The following is a 23,138-nucleotide window of genomic DNA, read 5'->3' as shown; positions in this document are numbered from 1 at the left end:
TCATTAGTTAACGTTAGATAATGCATTAACACATACACATCAACAATGAGCAGTTAATATTCTTTGTTTGTGCCCATGATGTATCATGCATGTTCATTATCGTAATATATCGTATTACCGAATACCAACACATATCTATTTGAAACTTTTTAAAACACCGAAAAAGACAAGATAGTTCCGCGGACTTCATGCTTTTAGTTACTGTTTGGTGCTTTTTACTTGTTACATCATTACATCAGTTGGTGGCAAAAACGGGCTTTCTTTATGATCAATTCGTTGAATAATTCACATAACCAATTCATTAAACACTGATTGATTCAAGAACAAATCACCATGACTATGTTGATTAGTGATGGGCGTTGTGTAACGGTTCTGCTTTGGCCTTGTTTGAAATTGTTTTCATTGGTTGTGCAAAAACAGAAGTTGTGTTTAAAATTTAAGTTAGGCTACACCCATTATTAACTTCTTGTTTATTGAACTATTGCTCATCATTCTGTTTTTTTTCTGAACACTGTTGGGATTACCTGCAGCACTGCCGATATTCATGATGAACAGCAGGACTCTTGCTTGTGTTCAATTGCAACTGACTTTACTTCAATATTGTGACGTATTTATGAATGAAATGGAATACTGATCGAAAAATAAATAAATGAGAGGGCTTGATCTATAGCTCACAAGTTGGAGTGTAATGCTTAAAAGGTTAATTTACCCAAAAATGGAAATGATGTCATTAATGACTCACCCTTCATCGTTCCAAGCCGATAAGACCTCCGCTCTTCTTCGGAACACAGTTTAAGATATTTTAGATTTAATCTGAGAGTTTTCTGTCCTTCCATTGAAAATGTATGTATGATATACTTTCCTTGTCCAGAAAGGAAATAAAGACATCATTAAAGTAGTACATGTGACGTCAGTGGGTTAGTTCGAATTTTCTGAAGCATTGAAAATACGTTTTGGTCCAAAAATAACAAAAACTACAACTTTATTCAGCATTGTATTGCCTTCCGGCTCTGTTGTCAATCCACATTCACGAGTCTGCAGTGACGCTGGTGACGTAAGATGCTTCTGACGTGTTATCTGGTGCGTCCGTGTATTCGGGTTCAAATAAAAATGGCAGGGCAAAAAAATACAAGTCTTCCTCTGTGTTGAAATCCTTAGACATGTTTGAAAAAATTGTTTTGTTTACAATGTGTGTCTCCCCCAAACTGTGAACGAAGCTCTTTCGCACCAGATAACACGTCAGTAGCTTCACTGAACGCGGATTGACAACAGAACCGGAAGAGAATACAATGCTGAATAAAGTCGTATGTTTTGTTATTTTTGGACCAAAATGAATTTCCGATGCTTCAAAACATTCTAACTAACCCACTGATGTCACATGGACTACTTTGATGTCTTTATTTCCTTTCCTGGACAAGGACAGTAGTATATCATACACATTTTCAATGGAGGGACAGAAAACTCTCAGACTAAATCTAAAATATCTTAAACTGTGTTCTAAAGATGAACGGAGGTCTTACGGGCTTGAAACGGCATGAGGGTGAGTCATTAATGACATAATTTTCATTTTTGGGTGGACTAACCCATAAGAATGTTTTGCCCAAGACCAATGACATCATCAGAAAACCAATGGCGTTCAGATTTTGACTAAAGGTTACAAAGACAATTTTTTTTTTGTTTACTAATAAAGTAAATGGGGCTAATTTGATTACTTGTAGACTTTAATAAAATACTAGCAATTTATATGTTTGCAATGTGAAGTTTCGGCACTGGGCACAGATGAAGGTGAAGCAAGGATCATCTCAGTTTAGAGAAAGGCATGTAAAAGTGAAGGAGGTGTGCAGAGATCGTATAAAAAAGAGAAGTTCTAGCTTTGACATCTGAGAGGATTAGAACTGCTCCAGAGGTTAGAGTGGAGGGCATTCTTTCTTTGGGTTTATTCATCCCTTTCTTCTCTTCTCTCATGTTTCTTCCTGCCTGTTGAAAAACTGAGAGGCTGACTGAAGGACCAGGTGCTGTTGCTGTAGGAAAGTTACACAGTGTAAAGTCTTCCTGGTTGGCTCTCTATGCACCGCACCCACCCAGGACGCTATAGTGGCTGCACACACCAAGCTACTAGAATCAGATCAGATGTGCAGCTTTTAGATTGATATGATCACATTCAGAATCGCTGCACTAGGCCTGAACTAATTTCCAGCTTTACGGTTGTGTTTTGCCTCTAGATGGTGTAGTTTGTGCGGCTGAGGTTTATATGTGTGTGCATCTGAGGTCTTCAGAGTTTTGGCTCGTCTTACAGTGACTGCGCTCACTACCTCACAAGCACCATAAACCCATCCATCACCCCTCCATCTCTGCGGTACTCATCTGTTTCTGCTTAAATACATTGTGCATTTTCTTTTCTGTTTGAGTTTCTAAGGTTTTAGCCTCATCATATAACACCCTCCATCGAAACAATATTGTTTTAAGTCTTAAAGCAACAAAGGCAGCCTCCTCCGCGTTGGGAATGCCGTCTGACTCGGAAGGCAGGAGCGTTTTATTCATTTACTACAAACAAATCTTCCGGCGGCTCCACATAGATTCTGGGTTTTCTTCGTAATTAGTTTTGGTCGGGTCCTCCATATTCTTTCTTTCTTCAATAATGTCTGTGTGCTGAGGAGCTTTAGGAGGCCTCAACCCCCTCCCCACTAATCTCTCCACAATATTGTTGGGAAAAGGCTCCAGAGGACGGAGTGAAAAGGAGGGAGCAAAACCAGGATAGGAGGAGTAAAGTGGGCGTTCCCTCCTCCGAGGCCCAGTTCATGGGGTTTTCACAAAGTCTGCCATGAGTTAAAAAAAAAAAAAACAGAGAAGTAAAGGGGGCTCTCTATCCTATTTCTCCTTCCGTTTTTCCTCTTCACTCCACCTTCTTTCCCTCCCACCACTCTTTTATTTTCTCTCTAAGCCCCCTAAATGTGACTGCGTTCTTCTGCACCCCTCACCCTCTGTTGCAGCAGAGCAGAACAGCTCATGCTAGTGTCCTTTTCCATTTGCTTTGTCAATTTGTCCTGTGGGAATCCTGGTCTATGATCCAGGTGAGTGTTGAACAGGTAACCATTGTTTTGAATTTACTTACAGCCAATGTTACTAGAAACTTACTTGTCAGAATGAGATGAAACACTCTGAAAGCTTTGCTTCCAGTGGCCAATTTTGTTTTCCTGCCAATGGAGCTTGCAAAATCTATGTGATGTGTCCTGGTAATTACTTCCACAGGGTGACCAATTACGTTTGTGGCGTTTGATGAAGCTTATTGATGAGGCTCTGAGAGAGAAGCGTAGATTTTCAGTCATGTTTTTATGACTGATGACTGGCTAATGACATAATATTCCCAGCATCTAGGCCTTTGGAGAACTTTGTGTATGGAGTTGATGATTGGCAGCCAGCATATTGTAAGATCCAGAGGGAAGAGAGATGTCATGAGAGATCTTCTGTGCTGCTGGAGTAATGAAACCTGCTGTGCTATCAGAGTTTCGCCTTCCTTTCTCTTTCTGGTTCTCGTGTAGGAATGAAGTAATAGTGATTTTCAGGCGACTCTGCAGGTTTTACAGAAGGTGCTGGAACTAAAAATGTTGACGCAGCTTTTATGATGATTGAGCAAGCAGAATATATTATGGTCATAGAAGAGAAGAAAAGCCAATTGAAACCGATGTGGTATGCTGGAAGAGATGGCATGTGCTACTGACACACAGTTTCATGGGGAAAATCTGATCATCCTTCTGTTCCATGTCTTGTAACATTAACTCGTTTTTATTAGCACAGTTCTGCTGGTGGTGTGATCACAGAAACACAGCTTACAGATTTTCCCTAAAGCATTTTACTCTTTAGCTGTTTCACTTGCTGTTAGTGTCAATGTCAATCAAGCATTTATATGAAGCTTAACAATATTGCTGTTGTCACATCTAATCATAGTAACAGTTGGTTGACGTGGTGCACAGGGTCACAATGCAGCTGGAGTCACTGCTGTCATTAAAGAAGTTGTTCACTTTTAAAAAACCTTTTGCTGATAATTTACTCACCCCCATATCATCCAAGATGTCCATGTCATTCTTTATTCAGTCGAAAAGAAATTAAGGTTTTTGATGAAAACATTCCAGGATTTTTCTCCATATAATGGACTTTAATGGTAACCAAACAGTTCAAGGTCCAAAAGACACTTTCAGTGCAAACTGTTCAAAGGGCTTTTAAGCGATTTCAGACGATGAATAAGGGTCTTATTAAGCGAAACGATCGTTTAAGATAACAAAGTTTAAGTTTTATAAGCTCAAATGATCGCCTTTCTTCTGTTCTGTGATGCTCGTTCGTGAGTGACTCCTGTTCAAACTTTTTTCTAGTCATTTGATTCATTCAATGAACGAAATGAATGAATTGACTCGGAGAAAGATTAGTTCATTTTGATCAACGAGTTCGAAAAGGAGAGTCATGAACGTGCGTCACAGAACAGAGCAAGGCGAGCATTTGAGCTTATAAAACGTAAACTTTGTCATTTATTTTTTTAATGAGCGATCGTTTCGCTTGATAAGACCCTTATTCATCGTCTGGAATCGTTTAAAGCCCTTTGAACAGTTTGCAGTTTGCACTGAAACTGTCTTTTGGACCTTGAACCATTTGGTTACCAGTAAAATGCATTATATATGGAGAAAAATCCTGGAATGTTTTCATTATAAACCTTAATTTCTTTTTGACTGAAGAATGAAAGACATGGACATCTTGGATGACATGGGTTTTTTTTTTTTTTTTTTTTTTTAAAGTGAACTACTCCTTTAAGAAACAGGTCCAGTTTCTTCTCATACCCACAATTATTAATGTGGAAAAAAATGACAATGGATGTGATGAGGGATAAGCTTTAGACAGGGCTATATGTTTTTATGACAAATTTCTGTGAACAATGTTTATTTAACAATTTGCATGTGGTACTGCTGGTGGCATAGAACAATAATTGTTGAAATGTTTAAAGTTTAAAATGCTGTTTGGCAGTCCATTTCACAGTTAAGAAAAAACTCAAGCCTCAAGACACAGCCTAAATAATTACTGGAAAAATGTATATATTTATTGAGTGTAAATGAGCTTTATTTTGAGGCAGAGGCAATAGGCAAAACTAAACGTACAAAGTGGAGCGGTGAGTCACAGAAATTAAAAAGACAGTAACGTTATTCCTGCAAAATCAGTCGGCAGACTCTTGTAGTCAGAAGTCTTGTTTATATGAGTGAAGTATTGGGTGAAGTGAATAGTACTGGTTTTCTCTTATTTTCTCTTTTGCTGTCTCTCTGAACAGTGTGTCTTTTGCTAACTGTTAGATCCTTCTTACGATCTCTTGTGTGTAAAAGTGTATGTGTGTGTGCTTCTGTGGTTCAGAGAATGAGTGTTTCAGTAAGGGTGAATGTCATTCTCTGACTATAGAGATCACATACACAAGGGCATAGTTGAGAAAACAGACATTTATCAGCAGTCTGTCATCAACGGGTTTATGTAATGGAGTATGTGAGTGTGCGAGTGGAGGGGACAGATCAGGATTCCTCTTGCATAACTAAATGACTGGGGCACCTGACCTGACCCCAATGATTGTGCCAGGAACTTCTGGTAGCACACAGATCCATCATTTCTAAGCTCCAGCTAGTTTAGTGAGGAGGATTGCTTCTCTGTGGAAATGTGGTTTGATAAAACATCTCAGCTAAAGATTTAGATCAGGGGTTTTCACATTTTTGGCCTGGGGAACCCCAGGTGGACAACGTAAAATTAAGAGAGACAGTGTTCTAGTAACTCAAACAAGAGGACATGGGTTTTATTTTGAAGAAATAGTGTGCGCATCCAGACACTTTTGGCACATGCTCGATCAAATAAAGCATAAACTCAAAATAAACAAAAATCGGCACACTGCTACTTCTGCTCACAAGAATTTATTAAAAAGAGCAAAGTTTTTTTTTTTTTTGCATTTGTGTTTATTTTGCTCCTTGCATTATTATTATTATAATTTTTTTTGACATGGTTTTGATTCCCACGGAATACATAAACAGCCATTACTCTCAGTTATACGTTTTTTTCAGGATTCTTTGATGAATAGAAAGTTCAAAAGGACAGCATTTATTTGAAACATTATAACATCATAAACATAAATAAATAACAATTAACATTGTAATATTATACAGTCAAGGTCAGAATTAATGGCACCCCTGGTAAATATGATCAAAACTGGCTGTAAAAAATAAATCTGCAGTGTTTATCCTTTTGATCTTTCATTCAAAAAATGGGCAAAATCCCAACCTTTTGGAAATCGCATTATAAAATAAAAGTTTTTCTCCAAAACACGTTGGCCACAGTTATTGGCACCCCTAGAATATTTTACGTGTAAAATATCTCAGAAGGATATTCCCTTTAAATTTTCCTTTTTTTTTAGCACACAAAGGTGACTAGGAACAGAAAATTGTCCAGTCATGACTTCTTGTTTCACAGGAGTTTAAATATGAGGAAACACAAAGGCCAAATCCCCTTAATCATCCATCACAATGAGTAAAACCAAAGAATATAGTTCTGATATGCGGCAAAAGATTGTTGAGCTTCACAAAATAGAAAGTGGCTGGAAGAAAATAGCTAAAGAATTGAAAATCCCCATTTTGACCATCAGGGCAATAATTACGAAGTTATAATCAACTAAAGATGTTACGATTACTGCCAGGAAGAGGACGTGTGTCTATATTGTCTTAATGGACAGTGAGGGTGAAAGTTTGAGTGGCCAAAGACTCTTCAAGGATCACAGATGGAGAATTGCAGAGATTAGTTGAGTCTTGAGGGTCAGAAAGCCAAAATAAATAAATAAATAAAATAAATACAAATAATAAACCTACATCACCACATGATGTTTGGGAGGGTTTCAAGAAAAGTCCTCCTCTCTCCTCCAAAAACAAACTCCATCAGGTGTCAGACACGACTGGATCTTCAAACGGCACAGGGTTCTGTGGTCAGATGAAACTAAAAAAAGAGCTCATTGGCAGCAAACACACTAGATATGTGTGGTGCATACAAGGATAAAAAGTACCCCATGTGTACAATTTAATATACCATTGGATCTTTAATGTTGTGGGCATCATTTTCTGCTGGAGGTCCTGGACTTCTTGTTCAGATACATGGCATTGTGGATTCTCTCAAATATCAACAGATAAAAAATCAAAACCTGACGGCCTCTGATGGAAATCTTATTATGGGCCGTGGTTGGATCTTTCATCAGGACAGCGATCCAAAACAAAAATCAAAATCAACTCAAAAACTAGTTGCTGTGCACAATGATTAAGCTTCTGCCATGATCATCCTAGTGTCCTGACCTGATGAGTGGAGTGAACTGAAACGATGAAGCACTAACTTGGATCTGGGAATCTGAAGGATCTGGAGAGATTCTGTATGGAGGAATGGTCTCTGATCTCTTGTCAGGTGTTCTCCAAACTTATCAGGCATTATAGGAAAAGACTCAGAGCTGTTATCTTGGCAAAGGGGGATTGCAAAAAGTATTTAATAAAAGGTGCCAATAATTGTGGCCAATGTGTTTTGGAGAAAAACTTTTATTTCATAATGTGAATTCCCCCCCACTTTCAATTCTTTTACTTCAATGAAAGGTTAGATTTTTGCCAATTTTTGTAATGAAAGATCAAAAGGATAAACAATGCAGATTTGTTTTTTACAGCCAGTTTTGATCATCTTTACCAGGGGTGCCATTAATTCTGACCATGACTGTAAATGTCTTTAGTGTCACTTTTGATCAATTTAACGCATCATTGCTGAATATAAGTATTAATAACAGACACCAAACCTTTAAGCGGTAGTGTATTTTATATTTACAGTAATGTCCCTATATTGATTGATTGATTTATTTGTTTGTTTTTAGAATAAATTGGTCTTTAAAAATGATATATAATATATAGCTGCCTTTTTTATTTAGGAAGCATGTCAGTCGTTAGAGGATCATCATATTAGGGGGTTTGTGGCATAGGGTTTGAAATCGTTGATCTAGATCATTGATTTTCTGGGAAGAACTTCTCTTTTCAGAACCATCTGCATTATTTCCACCTATTCATGCCCAACGATCCGCTTTACAAGTTCTTGTTCTGTGTCCCACCATTTTGAGCATCACAGACATGACTCAGAACCCATATTTCCACCTTTCAAAGATAAGATTTGATCATCCATCAAGCCATAAACAATAGTCAATTATAAGGGAATCAATCCACAGCTCTGGGTCTACTCTGTCAGTGGTTTTTGTTTGCATGTAGCGAATCCTCCTGTGCTTCCGTGTCTGGCAGCAGGACAGCTGTCCTCGTTTGTACAGAGACTTTTGATGTAGCGTTTTGAGCCGGTCCACCCCACTTTCCCCATCCTATCATAGCGTGAGCTGAACGACAAAACTGATGTCCCTTTAAACCTCCCCTGCTCTGCATGCACAGTCGTCCTCCTTCTCATTCAGATAAACTGAGCAGTTTAGCTGGAATTACAATCCCCTAATCCAGCGCTGCATGGAGGAGTTTAAAAGAGACGAACCAACGGATTAATCTAATGATTGAAATGAGAGTTCAAAATACATAAATAGATGAAAGAGAGTCTGAAAATGAGATTAAGGCACTAAAGAATGGTTTTCTATCTAGACGATTGTTGAGCACGGGAGAGTTGGAGAAGTGCTGCTGAAGCGCTGTTGGGGTGTGTGTGTAATCCAGTGGGTGGATGGACAGTTAGGGGTTGTAATCTGCCATGTTCTTCCTCTTCTATATGCCGCCAGCAATCGAGTCGGATTATTAATCCACAGCCAATTATTCCAAATCTCAATCTGCGGCCAGATGTCCAGTGCTCTAGATTCAGCCCCTCGATGATAAATCATGGACAGACATACACATACTACACACACATCTCAGTGACCGTACACCTGATTTCATGCTGTAAAACAGGAGCTACAGGATTGGAGCTGAATGATATTGTGGATTTGCAGCACTGATCTGAACACACTGGATGTGCGCTAAGGTACCGTAAAACCTCATTTACCCCCTTTGTTCTGTTTCCTGGGTCTATGAAACTGTGTTTTTCACCGTGTTTGTGTGGGGGAAGTCACACATCTAGATATAGCAAGACGGTAGTTTATTTGTTCTGTGGTGTAAATAGACCTGATTTGGTTAGCTGTTGTCATCTGAGGGGTGAGGTGCTCGCCTCGCACACACTGGCAGGCTTTAGGCGAGATGAGCGGTTCACATTCCAGAGAGGAAGTGTGAAGCTACGCATAATCCACTGATGGACCCCAGGAGATGCTTTTATCATTCTTAACTGATTTTTATTAACTCCTTAAAAAAACAAAACTCTAAAGCAGGTGATTTCAGAGTTTAGAGGGACAATATGAGAGGAAAAGCTCAGTGGAAGAGATATTCAGCAGACGATATCTTAGTATTTATTTATGATAGGATTTATTAATGTTGTGAGTTGGCTTTTATTTTTACATTTTTAGTTTTCATTTTCATTCTTGTTTGTTTTAGTCATTTTTCTATAATATTTCGGATAGCTTTAGTTTTAGTTTTGTGTAACTGTAGAAGTGTGAATTTCACAGGGTCACTCACTCTTGAAGGTGTGTGGTCTGAGAAAAGGACGAGAAGAAATGACAACGGAGCGGCTCTGATCTCATCTCACACTTTCTCTTCTGTCCAGTGAAAAACAATAGGATCAGTGCAGCTGTGAAGCCAGCTGTCACTTTCAGCTCGGTCAGTCAACAGTCAGACAGCTGGTACTGTACGAGCTCTAATCGTCCTTACTGTTTCTCCACGTCTATATGACATCTCAAGTCTTCTTTTCTCTCTTCTTATATAAGCACAGTCCAGTTAGACTTGAAAATCAATAGTAGCAGATTCAGCACTGGACACATTTGAGGTGATTATGTGAGCCTTTTTTTACTTCAAACATATTTAAAGGGGTCATGAACTGGCTTTTTAAATTGTATAATATTGTTTTCTGAGGTCAACTTATGACATTCTCATGGTTTTTGCATTCAAAAACATCAAAATGAATAACTAATAAGCTATTTTCTACCCTAGTTTTGAGCCCAGCTGAAAAACACTCGGTTTTTATGGGCGTCTCGCACTGAAGACTTAGAAGTAAACGCCCACTGCTGTGAGTGGAGAACAGTTTTGCATATTATAATGAGTTTCAACTCACCTCATCGGTGTATGTGGGGGAAATTGTTTTGAAAACGTCCAATGTTGTAAAATGGCAACCGGGATGATTCAACCATACATGTTCGACCCAGAGTCCGTGTGTTGCACCATTCCTGTCAGATCCAGTATAGATGGCACAGCACCGTTCTTTACTCTTAATCGGTCAATAAATCCAGTCTTGTTTACAAAACAATCCTCAGTGAAATGAAGCGAACAGACGGACAATGTTTTACCCTCATCAGCTGGAACGTCATTATAAATAAAGTTTATCCATGCAGTCCTATTGGAAACCATAGGAAGCTTATGCAATGTGCGAATCAGTGGGCGGGGCTAAACCAGCCGTGTTGAAGTAGGCGTTGATCTTCTTCTGCGGGGGTGGTGTTTTATCCTCTTTGACGTCATAGTTCCCCACTTTGAAAAACGAGTCTTTTGCTGAGAATGGTGTCAATAAAAGCTTTTATTGGACTAACAAGAAACTTACAGGATATTCTTATAATATGATGACCTCTTAGATGTCAAAAGCTCAAGGAAAATTTGGTAACACTTTAGAATACGGTTCCTTCGTTAATGAATAACTACACAAGAACTAATGAGTAACACAATATTAACAATCTAGTAACTATTATTAACTATCAAGAAACTCTGATTAACGAACTAGTAAGTAATAGCGCACAGACGAAAGTGGTAGTTCACTATTAAGTAATCAATATACATTTTTTTAATACTTCCCAGAGAACTACTGAAAAAGTTTATTAACAATTTAGTAACTACTATTAACTAAAATAAATTCTTATTAACGAATTAGTAAGTAATAGCTCACAGATGAAAGTGTTACTAGATACTTCTGTGGCAATTACTAATTATTTGGATTCGTATTATAAAGTGAAGATCATTGGAACTAACTAGTAATTACTCAAGTGTTACTAAAGACATTTTCTATACTAAAGTTCACCAAAAATCTCAAACGTTTGCACAAATCATGACTAGATCATGTAGTAACACTTCAGTAATTACTAGTTAGTTCCATCTTCACTTTATAATACGGATCCAAATAATTAGTAATTCCCACAGAAGCATCTAGTAACACTTTCATCTGTGAGCTATTACTTACTAATTATTTGGATCCGTATTATAAAGTGAAGATGGAACTAACTAGTAATTACTCAAGTGTTCCTACATGATCTAGTCATGATTTGTGCAACTGTTTGAGATTTTTGGTGAACTTTAGTATACTTTTAGAAAATGTCTTTAGTAACACTTGAGTAATTACTAGTTAGTTCCTATGATCTTCACTTTATAATACGAATCCAAATAATTAGTAATTCCCACAGAAGTAACACTTTCATCTGTGAGCTATTACTTACTAATTCGTTAATAAGAGCTTCTTTTAGTTCATAGTAGTTACTAGATTGTTAATAAACTTTTTCAGTAGTTCTCTGGGAAGTATTAAAAAAATAGTATATTGATTACTTAATAGTGAACTACCACTTTCGTCTGTGCGCTATTACTTACTAGTTCGTTAATCAGAGTTTCTTGTTAGTTAATAATAGTTACTAGATTGTTAATATTGTGTTACTCATTAGTTCTTGTGTAGTTATTTATTAACGAAGGAACCGTATTCTAAAGTGTTACCGAAAATTTGATTTCTCAGTTCTTCACCCCTTTAATATCAGATGATTTTGACCCTCATTAAAATCTTGCTCATTTGCATATCATCTGGATGCAAAAATGAATCTGTTTTCATTTGATATAACGAGGTGAAAAGAACAGCGAGCGAGTGCTGTGATCAGTGAGATGTGAAACCATGTTTTGTGTGATGTTTCAGTTAGAGTCATCATTGCGCAAGAAGTGTTCACCCAAATTCTGTCATAATTTACTCACCCTCATGTCAGTCCAAACCTGTATGACTTTAATTTTCAAGTAGGCGGTTCTAGATTCTTTCTCTGCTATTCCCTGGCACTTAAACAGCTCTATAAAAACAGTCAGTGTGACTCCATACCAATGTTAGTGTTGGTCTGCACAGACGCAGCCATTCATTCAATTTAAAATGTTTATCGCACTGAATTTTCGTACTGAAATTCCTCTTGGTGTGAACAAGCCTCACCCTGCTAAAGGTCAATTCACACTGCACCGACAGATGCCGACATAGGTAACAGATACTTTGCTGGATTTTGTCAGTGTGGGATCAGTGTGTTACCCCTGTTGGTGTTTTTTGGCGTCTGTCAAAGCTTGTTTTCGCCAATCAAACATGCCGAATCGGCACTTCTCGGGTCATGGAATGTCTGAAAAGTGACTTCCTGTAATCTGGTGATTGTCTGCATTGGTCGGCGTAATGTCGGTGCTGAATGAATTTGTCTTAACCAGAAACGTTCTCAGAACTTTGGCTAACGCTCTGGCAAGGTTCCCTAAAATTTATGAACAAACGTTATTCCAGACAGTGATGTTAAATTGTTTGTTTAAAGTTATCTGGTCTTTAATAATGTTAGCACAAAAACATTATTTATAAATCGCTCATGGAATTTTTTTTTTCTACAACGTTTCAGTTGGATGTTCGTCTAACATTTGTTTCTACTTGTTTCAGAATGTTTAGAGATCATTCAAAAGTAACAATCTCTCATGTTTGCAGAATTATAAAATGGAATGTTTCCTTAATGTTCCTATAACCAAGCTTTAAACTTTCAGAGAACATTTCAAAATAACGTTTGCATAACTTAATGGGAACGTTAGCAAAAAGTTTTGTTAGCTGGGTAAAGTCATGTTTTCTGTACAATATAAAACAGCTGATATATGTCATTCAGTATTTGGTTTGTCTCTTTTTTTGCTTTAATGGCAGCAGAACTCCAGCTGCATGACCTGATGATCATGTTCTCTAACATGAGATTGAGATCATCCAAAAAGCATCTTGCTCTTCAATCAGACTTTATGCACAGTCACATGATCTATGACTATGTGATTCAACTATTTGATAAGTTCCCAAGAAATGTGCGAGTATATTATTAATTTTTCAACATGTTTCTTAGTTTTGAAATGTTTCAAAATCCTAAAACATCCTGTTGAATTCCAGGCTTAAATTAGAATCACAGATTTTCAATGTGGTGTCGTTCTCTTGGACCCCCCTGTATATAACAGGCACATAAGTATTCATGAGTGCATATGAATGCGTATGAATAGGTCATGAAAATTCTTTTGTATGTGTAATGGAGCAGTGTGTGTTTACTCAGGTAATGTTATTGTCAGTGTGTGTGTTTGACCTCAGGTTGCCCTGTGCAAAGTGCTCAACAACTGAGCCAGTCTTTGCCTGAGCACTTCCTCTGCCCCTTCCTTCCTCTCCCTCCTGTTTTTAAAGGAAGACTGTTTGATCACTGCAGAGGGTCCTGGAAAAGTTGACGTGGTATTTGAGGTGAAAGAGTAAACCTGGCTGGCGTATGTCTGGGTTTGAGGGCGAGAGTGCCTCCAGGTTGGAGGGGGGTGTATTATAAATGTTTGAGAGAGCTAAAAGATATTTGAATCCTTCCACTCCATTGGAAATGTATTATAAATTGTGGTTTTATTATGTCGAAAAACATAGAAAGAACTTTGTGTGTGTGTATTGATGTAGGTAGTTTTTTTTTTTTTTTTGGTTAAATTTTATATGGACGTGTAAGGGAAAGAGTATGTTTTAGGTGTTGTAAATGACAAATGACTTTGACCTTTAAATATAAACATTTTTCAATTTAAAATAGATTTAAATTAAGTATAGAGACTAATTCAAATTTTGTTGGTGTTACCTTAGTGTGTTACCTTGAATTGGTTGCCACTTGGTATAGTGATTGTACATGTTCAATCAGCATTTGTCAAGTTATTGAATGTCTGAGAAGTGACAATGTAATCCGATGATTGTCCATGTCATGTTTAAATTTCATTGATGTGCACTAGTTGCTGTGAGGGCTAGGCTTAGGGGTTAGGAGATTTTAAATTTTAAAGAACATTTTAGATTTTAATTTATAAACGTCTGAATGTCTATGAGATGTCCTCACTAATATGAAACAAACCTGTGTGTGTGCACATATGCAGGTAAAATTTCATGATGACTTCAAGTAAAAAAAAAAAAAAAAAGAAAGAACTTCTATTGAAAATTCCTTCAAATAACAATAGAAAAGTAATGGCCAAACAAGTTCCTGACCACTCAGTCTGGATTTGTGTAGGCAAACCATGGGTGTAATGAAGGGGAGAAGCACTATGACCTTTACTTGCAGCTCTACTTGTAATGATGTCATGGGGGTTGTGCTGACATCATATCACAGTGTGTGTGTGCGTGTATTATCAATCTGCACAAAGCAGGCTGTGGTCACTTGAGTGTGTGCTCTGCTGATTAATCATTGTGCTGCTGCATGCAGTGTGTGTGTGAGAGAAAGAAATGTGTGTAGACCTCTTTTATGCCATGTCTGCTGTTCTTATAAATATTCTATTGCTGAGTTTTAAGCCTCATATGGAATTATTCTCTTATATCTTTTGCAAGAAGGCAGCTGCATTTGTGTTAAATTGCGTAGTATGCATCTATCGATCTCACTGCATCTGTTGGTCTGTGTGAGCAGGTGAGTGTACATATTTGTGGATGTGACCTCTGTGTGAGCGTGTGTGTGTGTGAAGGGGCGGGCATGTGATGTTTACCAGACAGATGTCTGTGATGAATTGATAATGGAGAACAGTGTTGTGGCTTTGAATGCTAAACCTCCAGTCTGCAGAGGGAGGGACCTGCCCTCTTCACTGCAGTGTGTGTGTGTGTGTGTGTGTGTGTGTGTGTGTGTGAGTGAGCGCACAGCCAGTCAGCAGATCAGACAGCAAGCTGCTCTCACACGCAGCCTAGGCTCATAACAGGATTTTACACTCGTTTATTATCCTCCTCTATTTATTATCTGTCCCTCATTTCCCATCTCCTCCTCTTCAAGAAAAAGTGGGTTGACAGTCATCTGTCCTTGGGAAGCATCCTTCCTCCACCAATCACACATTTTTCAACACACACATCATAACCTGTGTGTTTATTTTTGTCGGTGAGATCGCTGTCGTCGCCTTACAGCACCTTTCTCACCATGAGTCTTCTCTTACTTGCGTTTTTCCTTACAGCGTCTCCTCTCTCTCGCTCCATCTCTCCTCCTCTCAATATTCCTCTCCAGCTCTCTGCCTCTTGTCATTCTCATCTCTCCCTCTCTTTCCCCTCACTCTCTCCCTTTTTGCCGCATCTTTGCTCATCCTTCTCTCTATCATTTCACCCTCATCTCACACACATGACTGTGCTTGAGTGTTGCGAAAGCAATGACCATTTAAAACCAATATGATGAAGTCTCACTTACAAAATATCTGAAAAATGAAAAAAAGGTTAAAGTTGGCATGGAATGGAAATTCACCCTATCTATTTTCTAAACCCATCTTATTGTGAATTATGTTTTTCTGTTTTGTTTTTTTACCTTGTGAAACTTTGAGTTAAGATATTGTAAATGGACATTCCATTGAAACTAAAGACTTCTCTCTGGTGATGCTGCACTTCTCCAGTCATTTAGTCTGCTTAAACCCTGCCCTGTTCTTACAATCCACTGCAAACTCACATTCAGATCTGCCTCCATCCAATCAACAACCAGGGGATAGAACCAAGTCCCCATTCTACATTTTTGTCTTTTCATTATGCGTTTCACATATACATAGCCTACGTCTTGATACAGAAGAAAACTTATTGCTACTTCCGTTTTTCTATCATGGTTCTCAATTCAAGTTTTTATTCATAACTGATATCATAACAAATGTTTTTAGTTTTATTTTAACATTTTAACTAACACATTGTTCTGCACAAATATCAAACACTTTTCCGGACGAAAGTCAAATCAAGACAGATTTATGAATACAACGCTTTTCACAAGACACATAGTTTCAAAGCAGCTTCACAAAAAATCATAATGTTAATTTTTTAAAGCAGGCTTATCCCACGATGTCATAAAACTGACGCTTTTGACCATACGCCAATATCCGCCGTTTTAGGGTACCCTTTAACATCAGTTATATGACACTATCTAATCCTAACCCTACCCCAGACCTAAACCAACCCACGTCATCTAACTGGGTACCCTAAAACATCGGATGTTGACGTATGGTCAAAAGCGTCAGTTAGTTGACGTCTTGGGATGAGACTGTGTTAAATTTTTAGCAGGTTATTTCATTTTGCGATGATACAAGCAATTAAGCAGTTGAGATTTGCTATATCGCTTAATGTATAAATTTGGAAATTGATTTATGTACTGTATGTAGGCTACCGTATGTGGATCAAGTTGGATATTATATATCCAATAGAGCTGTTGAATAATATAGTTTACATTTTGCGACGATGTAAACAAGCAGTTGAGAAAGTATTGAATTGAAGAATTGTTTGTGTCCATAGACTACAATTAAAAACATCAACAACAAAAAACACTGAACCTTACAGACTTTCATATGCAAAAAAAAAAAAAGACATTTTTTTTTTTAAATATATCCTTTTGTGATCCAAAGGTCATAAAGGGTGAATAAATTATGGCAGCATTTTCATTTTTGGCTGAACTCCTTTTAAAAAGACCGATTGAATGGTTTGGTGATGGTCACAGTGTAGCATGTGAAAATGCTGTTCATGCTCTCTCGCCCCACTCTCTTTCCCCCTCCAACTGCAGCAGCTCCACCTCTCCTCAGAATCACTCAGCGGTGATAAAGCATCCACTCCCTCCTCTATGTACACCCTCCCTCCCTCTCTCTCTGCATCCCTCTCCTCGTTTCGGCATTCCCTACATCCATCCGTTCAGCCTTCCCTGGCTCTCAATGAAATGAACGTAGAGCCTGTACTCTGACTGGCTGGAATGGAACTGGATGGGGCGCATGCTCTCTTTCTCTCTCTCACACTCACACACATACACACGCACCCTCACACACTCACGTTCACGCAAACAAACTGACTCGGTCTCTCCGACTGCTCCGTATCAGGCGGGCAAGCTGCCGTGCTCACGCGCATAGACACACCAACTCAGTCATTGTCAATCTGTGTGGCTTCAACCTTGGGATGAGGTGATGTTTTGGGACAGGAAAAACGGAACTATGGGCAATTCCCAACGCCGGGCAAAAGGGAGGCATAAAACCAAGGGGGCAACAGGTAACGGGCACGCGCACATACCTGTGTCACAACTAGATGTGTGCACAGATTTGCTCGCACATGCACTCTGCCACAGATTTATTTGACTGTCACTTCAGGTGTTGTGCATGTCATCGTGTGTGTGTGTGTGTGTGTGCATGTGAGAGGATATCAGTGTCTGTGACTGGTTTCATGCGACTAATCAGTGTTCCTGCTGTAGTCTGGGTCACCGTTGGGTTTCAAACCACTGTTATCACTGTGAGCTCATTTGCGTTTTCTTCCCTTTATCCCCCCCAAAAAAAAGGATCAAAGAAGTGGCAAGCCTTGAGAACTGTGTAGCCCCACACGGACAGCCAGAGTCAGAGAGGACCAGAGAGAATGGAGATGAGAGGGGAAAGGGGTGGTGGTAAATGGATTGGGAGGAGAGAGGTTTAAGACAGATGAGGAGTGATGGCAGTTCAAGAAGACGATCAGGACGGGGAGATGAGAGGGAGCAGGGGAGTGTGGAGATGTGAGCTGTCACTCTGTCTCTTATCTGTGAATTAGAGAGGACACGCGCATGCACACTATATTGGTTCAAGCAAACATATGTCTATAACACTATCACGCTCTCTCAAGAACATCCTAGACATAGACAAACAGTGTTTATGGGGCTTAAAACAAGGCGCTTTCATGGGATATTTAAGGAGCAGAATCAAAAATACCTCTCTTTGTCTTGCAGTGTTGGCGTTTTTGTGTTGCTTGGCTGGCTTCTAATTCTGAATTCAGTGTTTTTGTGCTGGATCGTTCCCAAATATGTCTTAATTTATGAATCCAGCATTCATCGAGTGGCATTATTTTTTCCTGGACGGCGTTGAATCAGTGTTGTGTCAGGATAAAGGGATTCTGTTTGTCATTCTTATTCTGAATCTTATTTGATGTCTAATTCTGAATCCAGTTAAGTGTTTTCTTCGTATAGCGATCTAAATGGAAGCTAATTGTGACTTTTTATCCTTCAATTCTGACTTTTTTCCTAGGAAATCCCAAGATATAAACTCACATTTTTTATTTTATTTTTTCTTGTAATTGAGAGTTTATATCTTGTCATTCTGATTTTTTTGTCTTCCAAAATATCCGAAATTCAGACTTCTTTTGTCAGGATTGTGAGATAGACTTTACGAGTTTTGAAGTCCCATTCTGAGGGAAAAAAGTCAGCTCACATTGTATTACAATTGCGAGTTACAGTATGAAGTCAAGAATTCCTATAGATATAAACTTGCAATTGTGTATAATAGTCAGAATTGCGAGATTAAGAAAAAAGGTCAGAATTACACGATATAAACTTTTTAACATGCAACTGCAAGTTCAGATCTCGCAATTCTGACTTTATAAATCACGTGGCAGAAACAAGCTTCCATAGTGATCAGAATAAAGTGATTATTATTTAATTTCTGTTGCAAATTCTGATTCTGGATCCAGTGTCTGCTTTTTCAGCGTACTGGAAGGTTCTGATTCTGGATCCAGTTTCCAATACGCATTAGCTATATTTGGACGATTCAGAATCTGTAATGTGGAAGTGACATTGTGAATTTGTACTATAAAACTGTTGTATGAGATCAAAGTTATTGATGGTGTCAAATATTGAACTGCAAATGACTAGCGATATATGCGTGAGTTTGTGTAATGTCTGGAGTTCACAGTGCTCTACACGTTGCTTTCTATACACACATTGTTTTCATTCATACTTTTTCGCCTACAGTGACATCATGCTCTCAGAGAAGGGCCGTACCCTGACATTAACAGACAGAGAGAGAGAGCTGTGTGTTGCTGTGTGAGACTGGGCAGTTGTTGTCATGGCAACGGACAGGTGGTATTGCCAGTCAATTGAAAGCCTGTTTGATGCTGCCTGTATAAGTGTGTGTGTGTGTTCCCACACTGCTTCAGTGTTCCTGTGTCAACCCCTGTCTTAGATCAATTTACCTCATAAAACCACATAAATGATCATAAAATCAACAGAAATTCTCAACATTCAAGCAGACGCATCTGGTGTTCTTAACAGAAGTGTGTGAAAATACTTGTGACTTATGCACATCCACACACTGAAACCTGAATTAGTACAGCATGTGCCGTAGTTGAAAGAGTGGTTTTCTCACCGCCGGTTTATCAGATCTGATTGTTTTTGTACAAAAACAGTTTAATCTGTTGTGAATATTTGTGTTTTTGGTTTTGTGTATGTGAGATAGTGGACCTAATCCATGTGTTTTTGACCTTGTCACAAGCAGCTTGGACACATAAACACAGCTGTTGGTCAGATTGTGCAGCAGTCATATATATTCTCTCTCTCACACACACAAAACAACAACTTCTTACTGGCCCTGATATTTTGAGTATTTCTTTTCAAGGTCATATTAATTCGTTATTTCCATCAGCACAGGTCATTGTGTCTCTTTCCATCTCTCAGTGAAGCAGCACCTGTCTCAAAAACACGAAGACATCAAGATTTTGTTTTTCGAAAGAATCTTTTATGTTCACCAAGGCTGTCTTTATTTGATAAAAATACAGTAAAAACCAAAAATATTGTGAAATTACAATTTCAAAATAACATGATCACATGATCCTTCACAAATAATTCTAAAATGACATTTCTTATTATCAATGTTGGAAACAGTGGTGCTGCTTAATATATTTGTTGAGTAAAATTTGAAGTACAAAAGAATGTCTTCACTACCACTTTTGATCAATTTAATGCATCCTTGCTTGAACAATATACACATATTAGAAATCCTAATTACGTTTTGTCCTTAGAAGACGGATTTACCACAGCAGATGTTTGTTGTGCATATTATTATTTATTAAGTCTTTATATAAAATTACTATCCACGGGCAACAAACTCCCCAAAGCCAATTTTCACTCCTATTTGTGACTTGGTAACTGTTTTGCTTGAGTAGTTAGTTAATGTTCAGTGCTGTTGGACTTTATAACTGCTGTGATTGCCTGTGAGCGTTTCCAGACGTCTCATTGGTTGTTTGGCTGTCACCTCCAGCAGCACAGGAAGGCACTCGTAAGCATGGGAAGGAAAAAGCAGTGCTGCGTTGACAATAGAGTGGGGAGGGGGACGACCTAAAACACTGAGTGCTCATGTATCCTGCCTCTCTCTCGCCTTCCCTTCCTCTCTCACTCACTCCCAACTCACATTTTGGTAACTCAAGAGCTCCATGCCACTAGACCATTCCTTCCTCTAACTCTCCTTCCTTCTATGGATGGTATTATGGAGAGACTAGATGTCTTCCGAGGAAAAACAGGTAGGGTTAGCGATCCTGTGTTTTCTGTATGTTCTTTCTAGAGGCATGACTGACACAGAGCACTTAATAGGATCATTTCTTAAATATTTTAGACCCACCGTGACTGCTGGAAGTGTAAAGCGCTCCATAGAGCGACAGGGAGGTCGGACAGTAATGCAGGAGGACGTCTGTCAGAGGGTTTCTTTGAGATAGGAGATCATCTTCTCTCCTGAAGCAGGATTTGTGAGCTTACACCGTTTGCATTTGTGTTGCAAAGGTTGTAATCTGTCATATTTAATTTGAGTTTGAGTGTTTATGCTGTTAGTCTGCACTGTTGATGAATTAAAGACAGTATGCTTTGGTTGACAAATTTAATGGAATATGAATGCTGCATGTGAATGCACTGTTTTGTGCGCCATTGCATGAGTGTGTGAAGCACACCTTGGTCATGGAATCATAACACACCTCTGTGAAAGTGATCCTGGGTCGCAGAGATTCATAACAGTCTCACACACACACAAAACATGCTGAAGCTCAAGACATTGAGCTGGTGCCCATTTGCCAGTTTTCACTCTCCCTTGGGTTCATATTTCAGCACCGAATTCCTGCTTAGTCCCACAAATGCGGAATAATAACCATGACACACTCTCTCACTGTATTTTACACAGGCACACACTGCCAGTTTTAAACACAGACCCGCAAACATGCAGAAACTGAACACATTTATTCATGACAACATACACAAGCAGTTCACACACACACACACACACACACACACACACCCTCATATAGAGGGCTTTCAGAGCCCACTGGCTAATTATGCATGTAAAATGAATAGGAGAGAAAATTAAGCTTCACATAATTTTTTATGCAAACGAGTTTCTAAATGAATTCTTTGAGTCCAGGCGGCCACAGAGCCTGACTGACAGTCTAAATGGCTGAGAAGAGGGAGCTGAAGTGAGGGTTAAACTACTGTATCTGCATATGTGTGTGTGTGTGTGTGTGTGTGTGTGTGTTGTGCTTATGTTTTCCAGTGTGCGTTCAGACTTCTGCCAAACCTCTGTCTTTATCAGTCATCTATTGATCCTGCCACTGACAGATATGTTCCAGCAAAAGCCAGCTGCTTACAAGCACAAACTCTCTCTCTCTCTCTCTCTCTCTCTCTCTCTCTCTCTCTCTCTCTCTCTCTCTCTCTCTCTCTCTCTCTCTCTCTCTCTCTCTCTCTCTCTCTCTCTCTCTCTCTCTCTCTCTCTCTGTCCATCCCTACACTTTTTTAAAAAAAGAACTATTTTTATTTTTATAACAATAGTCTTTATTTCTGACTTTTCACACTTTGCTTCTTTACACATACCTTGTCTTGCACATGATCTTTCCATTTCTGTCTCTCCTTGCACCTTCTCTCCGTCTTGAGCCTGTATCGTGATTCGTGCTAGAAGCTGGAGGAGATGGACAATATTATTTGAGCAGTCACTATGATACTTTTTAGAGATTGGCATGGGGTACTTTTAACACAGTCTCATCCCAAAAAGTCATATAACTGACGTCTTGGGACGTCTTTTGACCATACGTCAAAATCCGCCTTTTTAGGGCCCCCTTAAACGTCGGTATATGGCGATCCCGGGCCGTCATACAACTGACGCTTTACCTTTAACGTCAGTTAGGTGAGGGGTTAGGTTTAGGGTTAGGTTTAGGTCTGGGGTAGAGTTAGGATCCCATAACCTCATCTACCGACATTTAAGGGGGCCCTAAAAAGGCGAATATTGACGTATGGTCAAAAGACGTCCCAAAACGTCCGTTATATGACGTCTTGGGATGAGACCGGGTTGGTACTTTCAATAAGATCATCTTTCAATGCAAATCAAACCAGCTATTAGGCTAACTGAAGTAAAACCATGCCAATCTCTAGGTGTGGTGGAAGGTGAGTGATGATGTGGGGATATTTTAATTCCAAAGGTCAAGGGAGCTTTATCAGGATGCATATTATCCTGGATCCATGAAATAACCGGCTTTAAAAAAAAAATCTGCCTGACTCTATGGGAATTTAACATAGGGGTGTCCTGACTTATGCATCCTGTATTTTGAGGAAGAACATTTATTTATTTATGAGACATTATTCATTCACGAAGAAAATTGGTGTACTTAAAAGGTTTGATTTTTTCCTTTTTTTTTTTTTTAATTAATGCATTAAGATCAATATCCAAAAGATGTTTTTTTTTTTTTTCTCTTTTTAGGCAACTTTAGCATGGGTGTCCAAACTTATTCACATCACTGTATTTACACCTCAGTATGTCAGTGTAAGGGCAGAACTTGTTCTTTTGTGTTGGACAAACTTTAGATGCCTAAATCCTGTTGTCAGCACATTAGAGCTGTGCCCTCCAGACTTTGTCTGTCTTTGACCTCTGTGTTCAGGCCCATGTGAGTCCTTCCCGGAGGAACGAGCTGACAGCTCACTCTCTCCATATCTACTTCTCATGTTACTCTCATTCATCTACACCTCACAGATCTCTTTTCATCACAGAGTCTGTGTGCTAGCTGTGACAGGAAGTGGA

At 38.8% G+C, this 23,138-nt stretch overlaps 1 protein-coding gene across 6 annotated transcripts in view; it reads left to right on the top strand.

Annotated features, from left to right (window-relative positions):
• Positions 1–23,138, top strand: part of nhsl2 (NHS-like 2) — a 79,340-nt gene that overhangs the window by 21,442 nt on the left and 34,760 nt on the right. The window contains exon 1 of one of the 6 annotated variants that reach the window (XM_039668804.2): positions 17,022–17,349. The exons of 4 other annotated variants lie outside the window; for them this stretch is intronic. In XM_039668804.2, the coding sequence (XP_039524738.2) occupies positions 17,268–17,349 (82 nt within the window). In that variant the 5' untranslated portion in view covers positions 17,022–17,267. Of the gene's footprint in view, positions 1–17,021; positions 17,350–20,535; positions 20,611–23,138 lie in introns of those variants that run through there. One more of the 6 variants, XM_039668806.2, reaches the window with a different exon arrangement.

Source organism: Pimephales promelas, chromosome 1 (assembly GCF_988280905.1).
Source record: "Pimephales promelas chromosome 1, fPimPro1.hap1.1, whole genome shotgun sequence".
Classification (NCBI taxonomy): Eukaryota; Metazoa; Chordata; class Actinopteri; order Cypriniformes; family Leuciscidae; genus Pimephales; species Pimephales promelas.
This window is presented reverse-complemented; position numbering and strand designations above follow the sequence as displayed.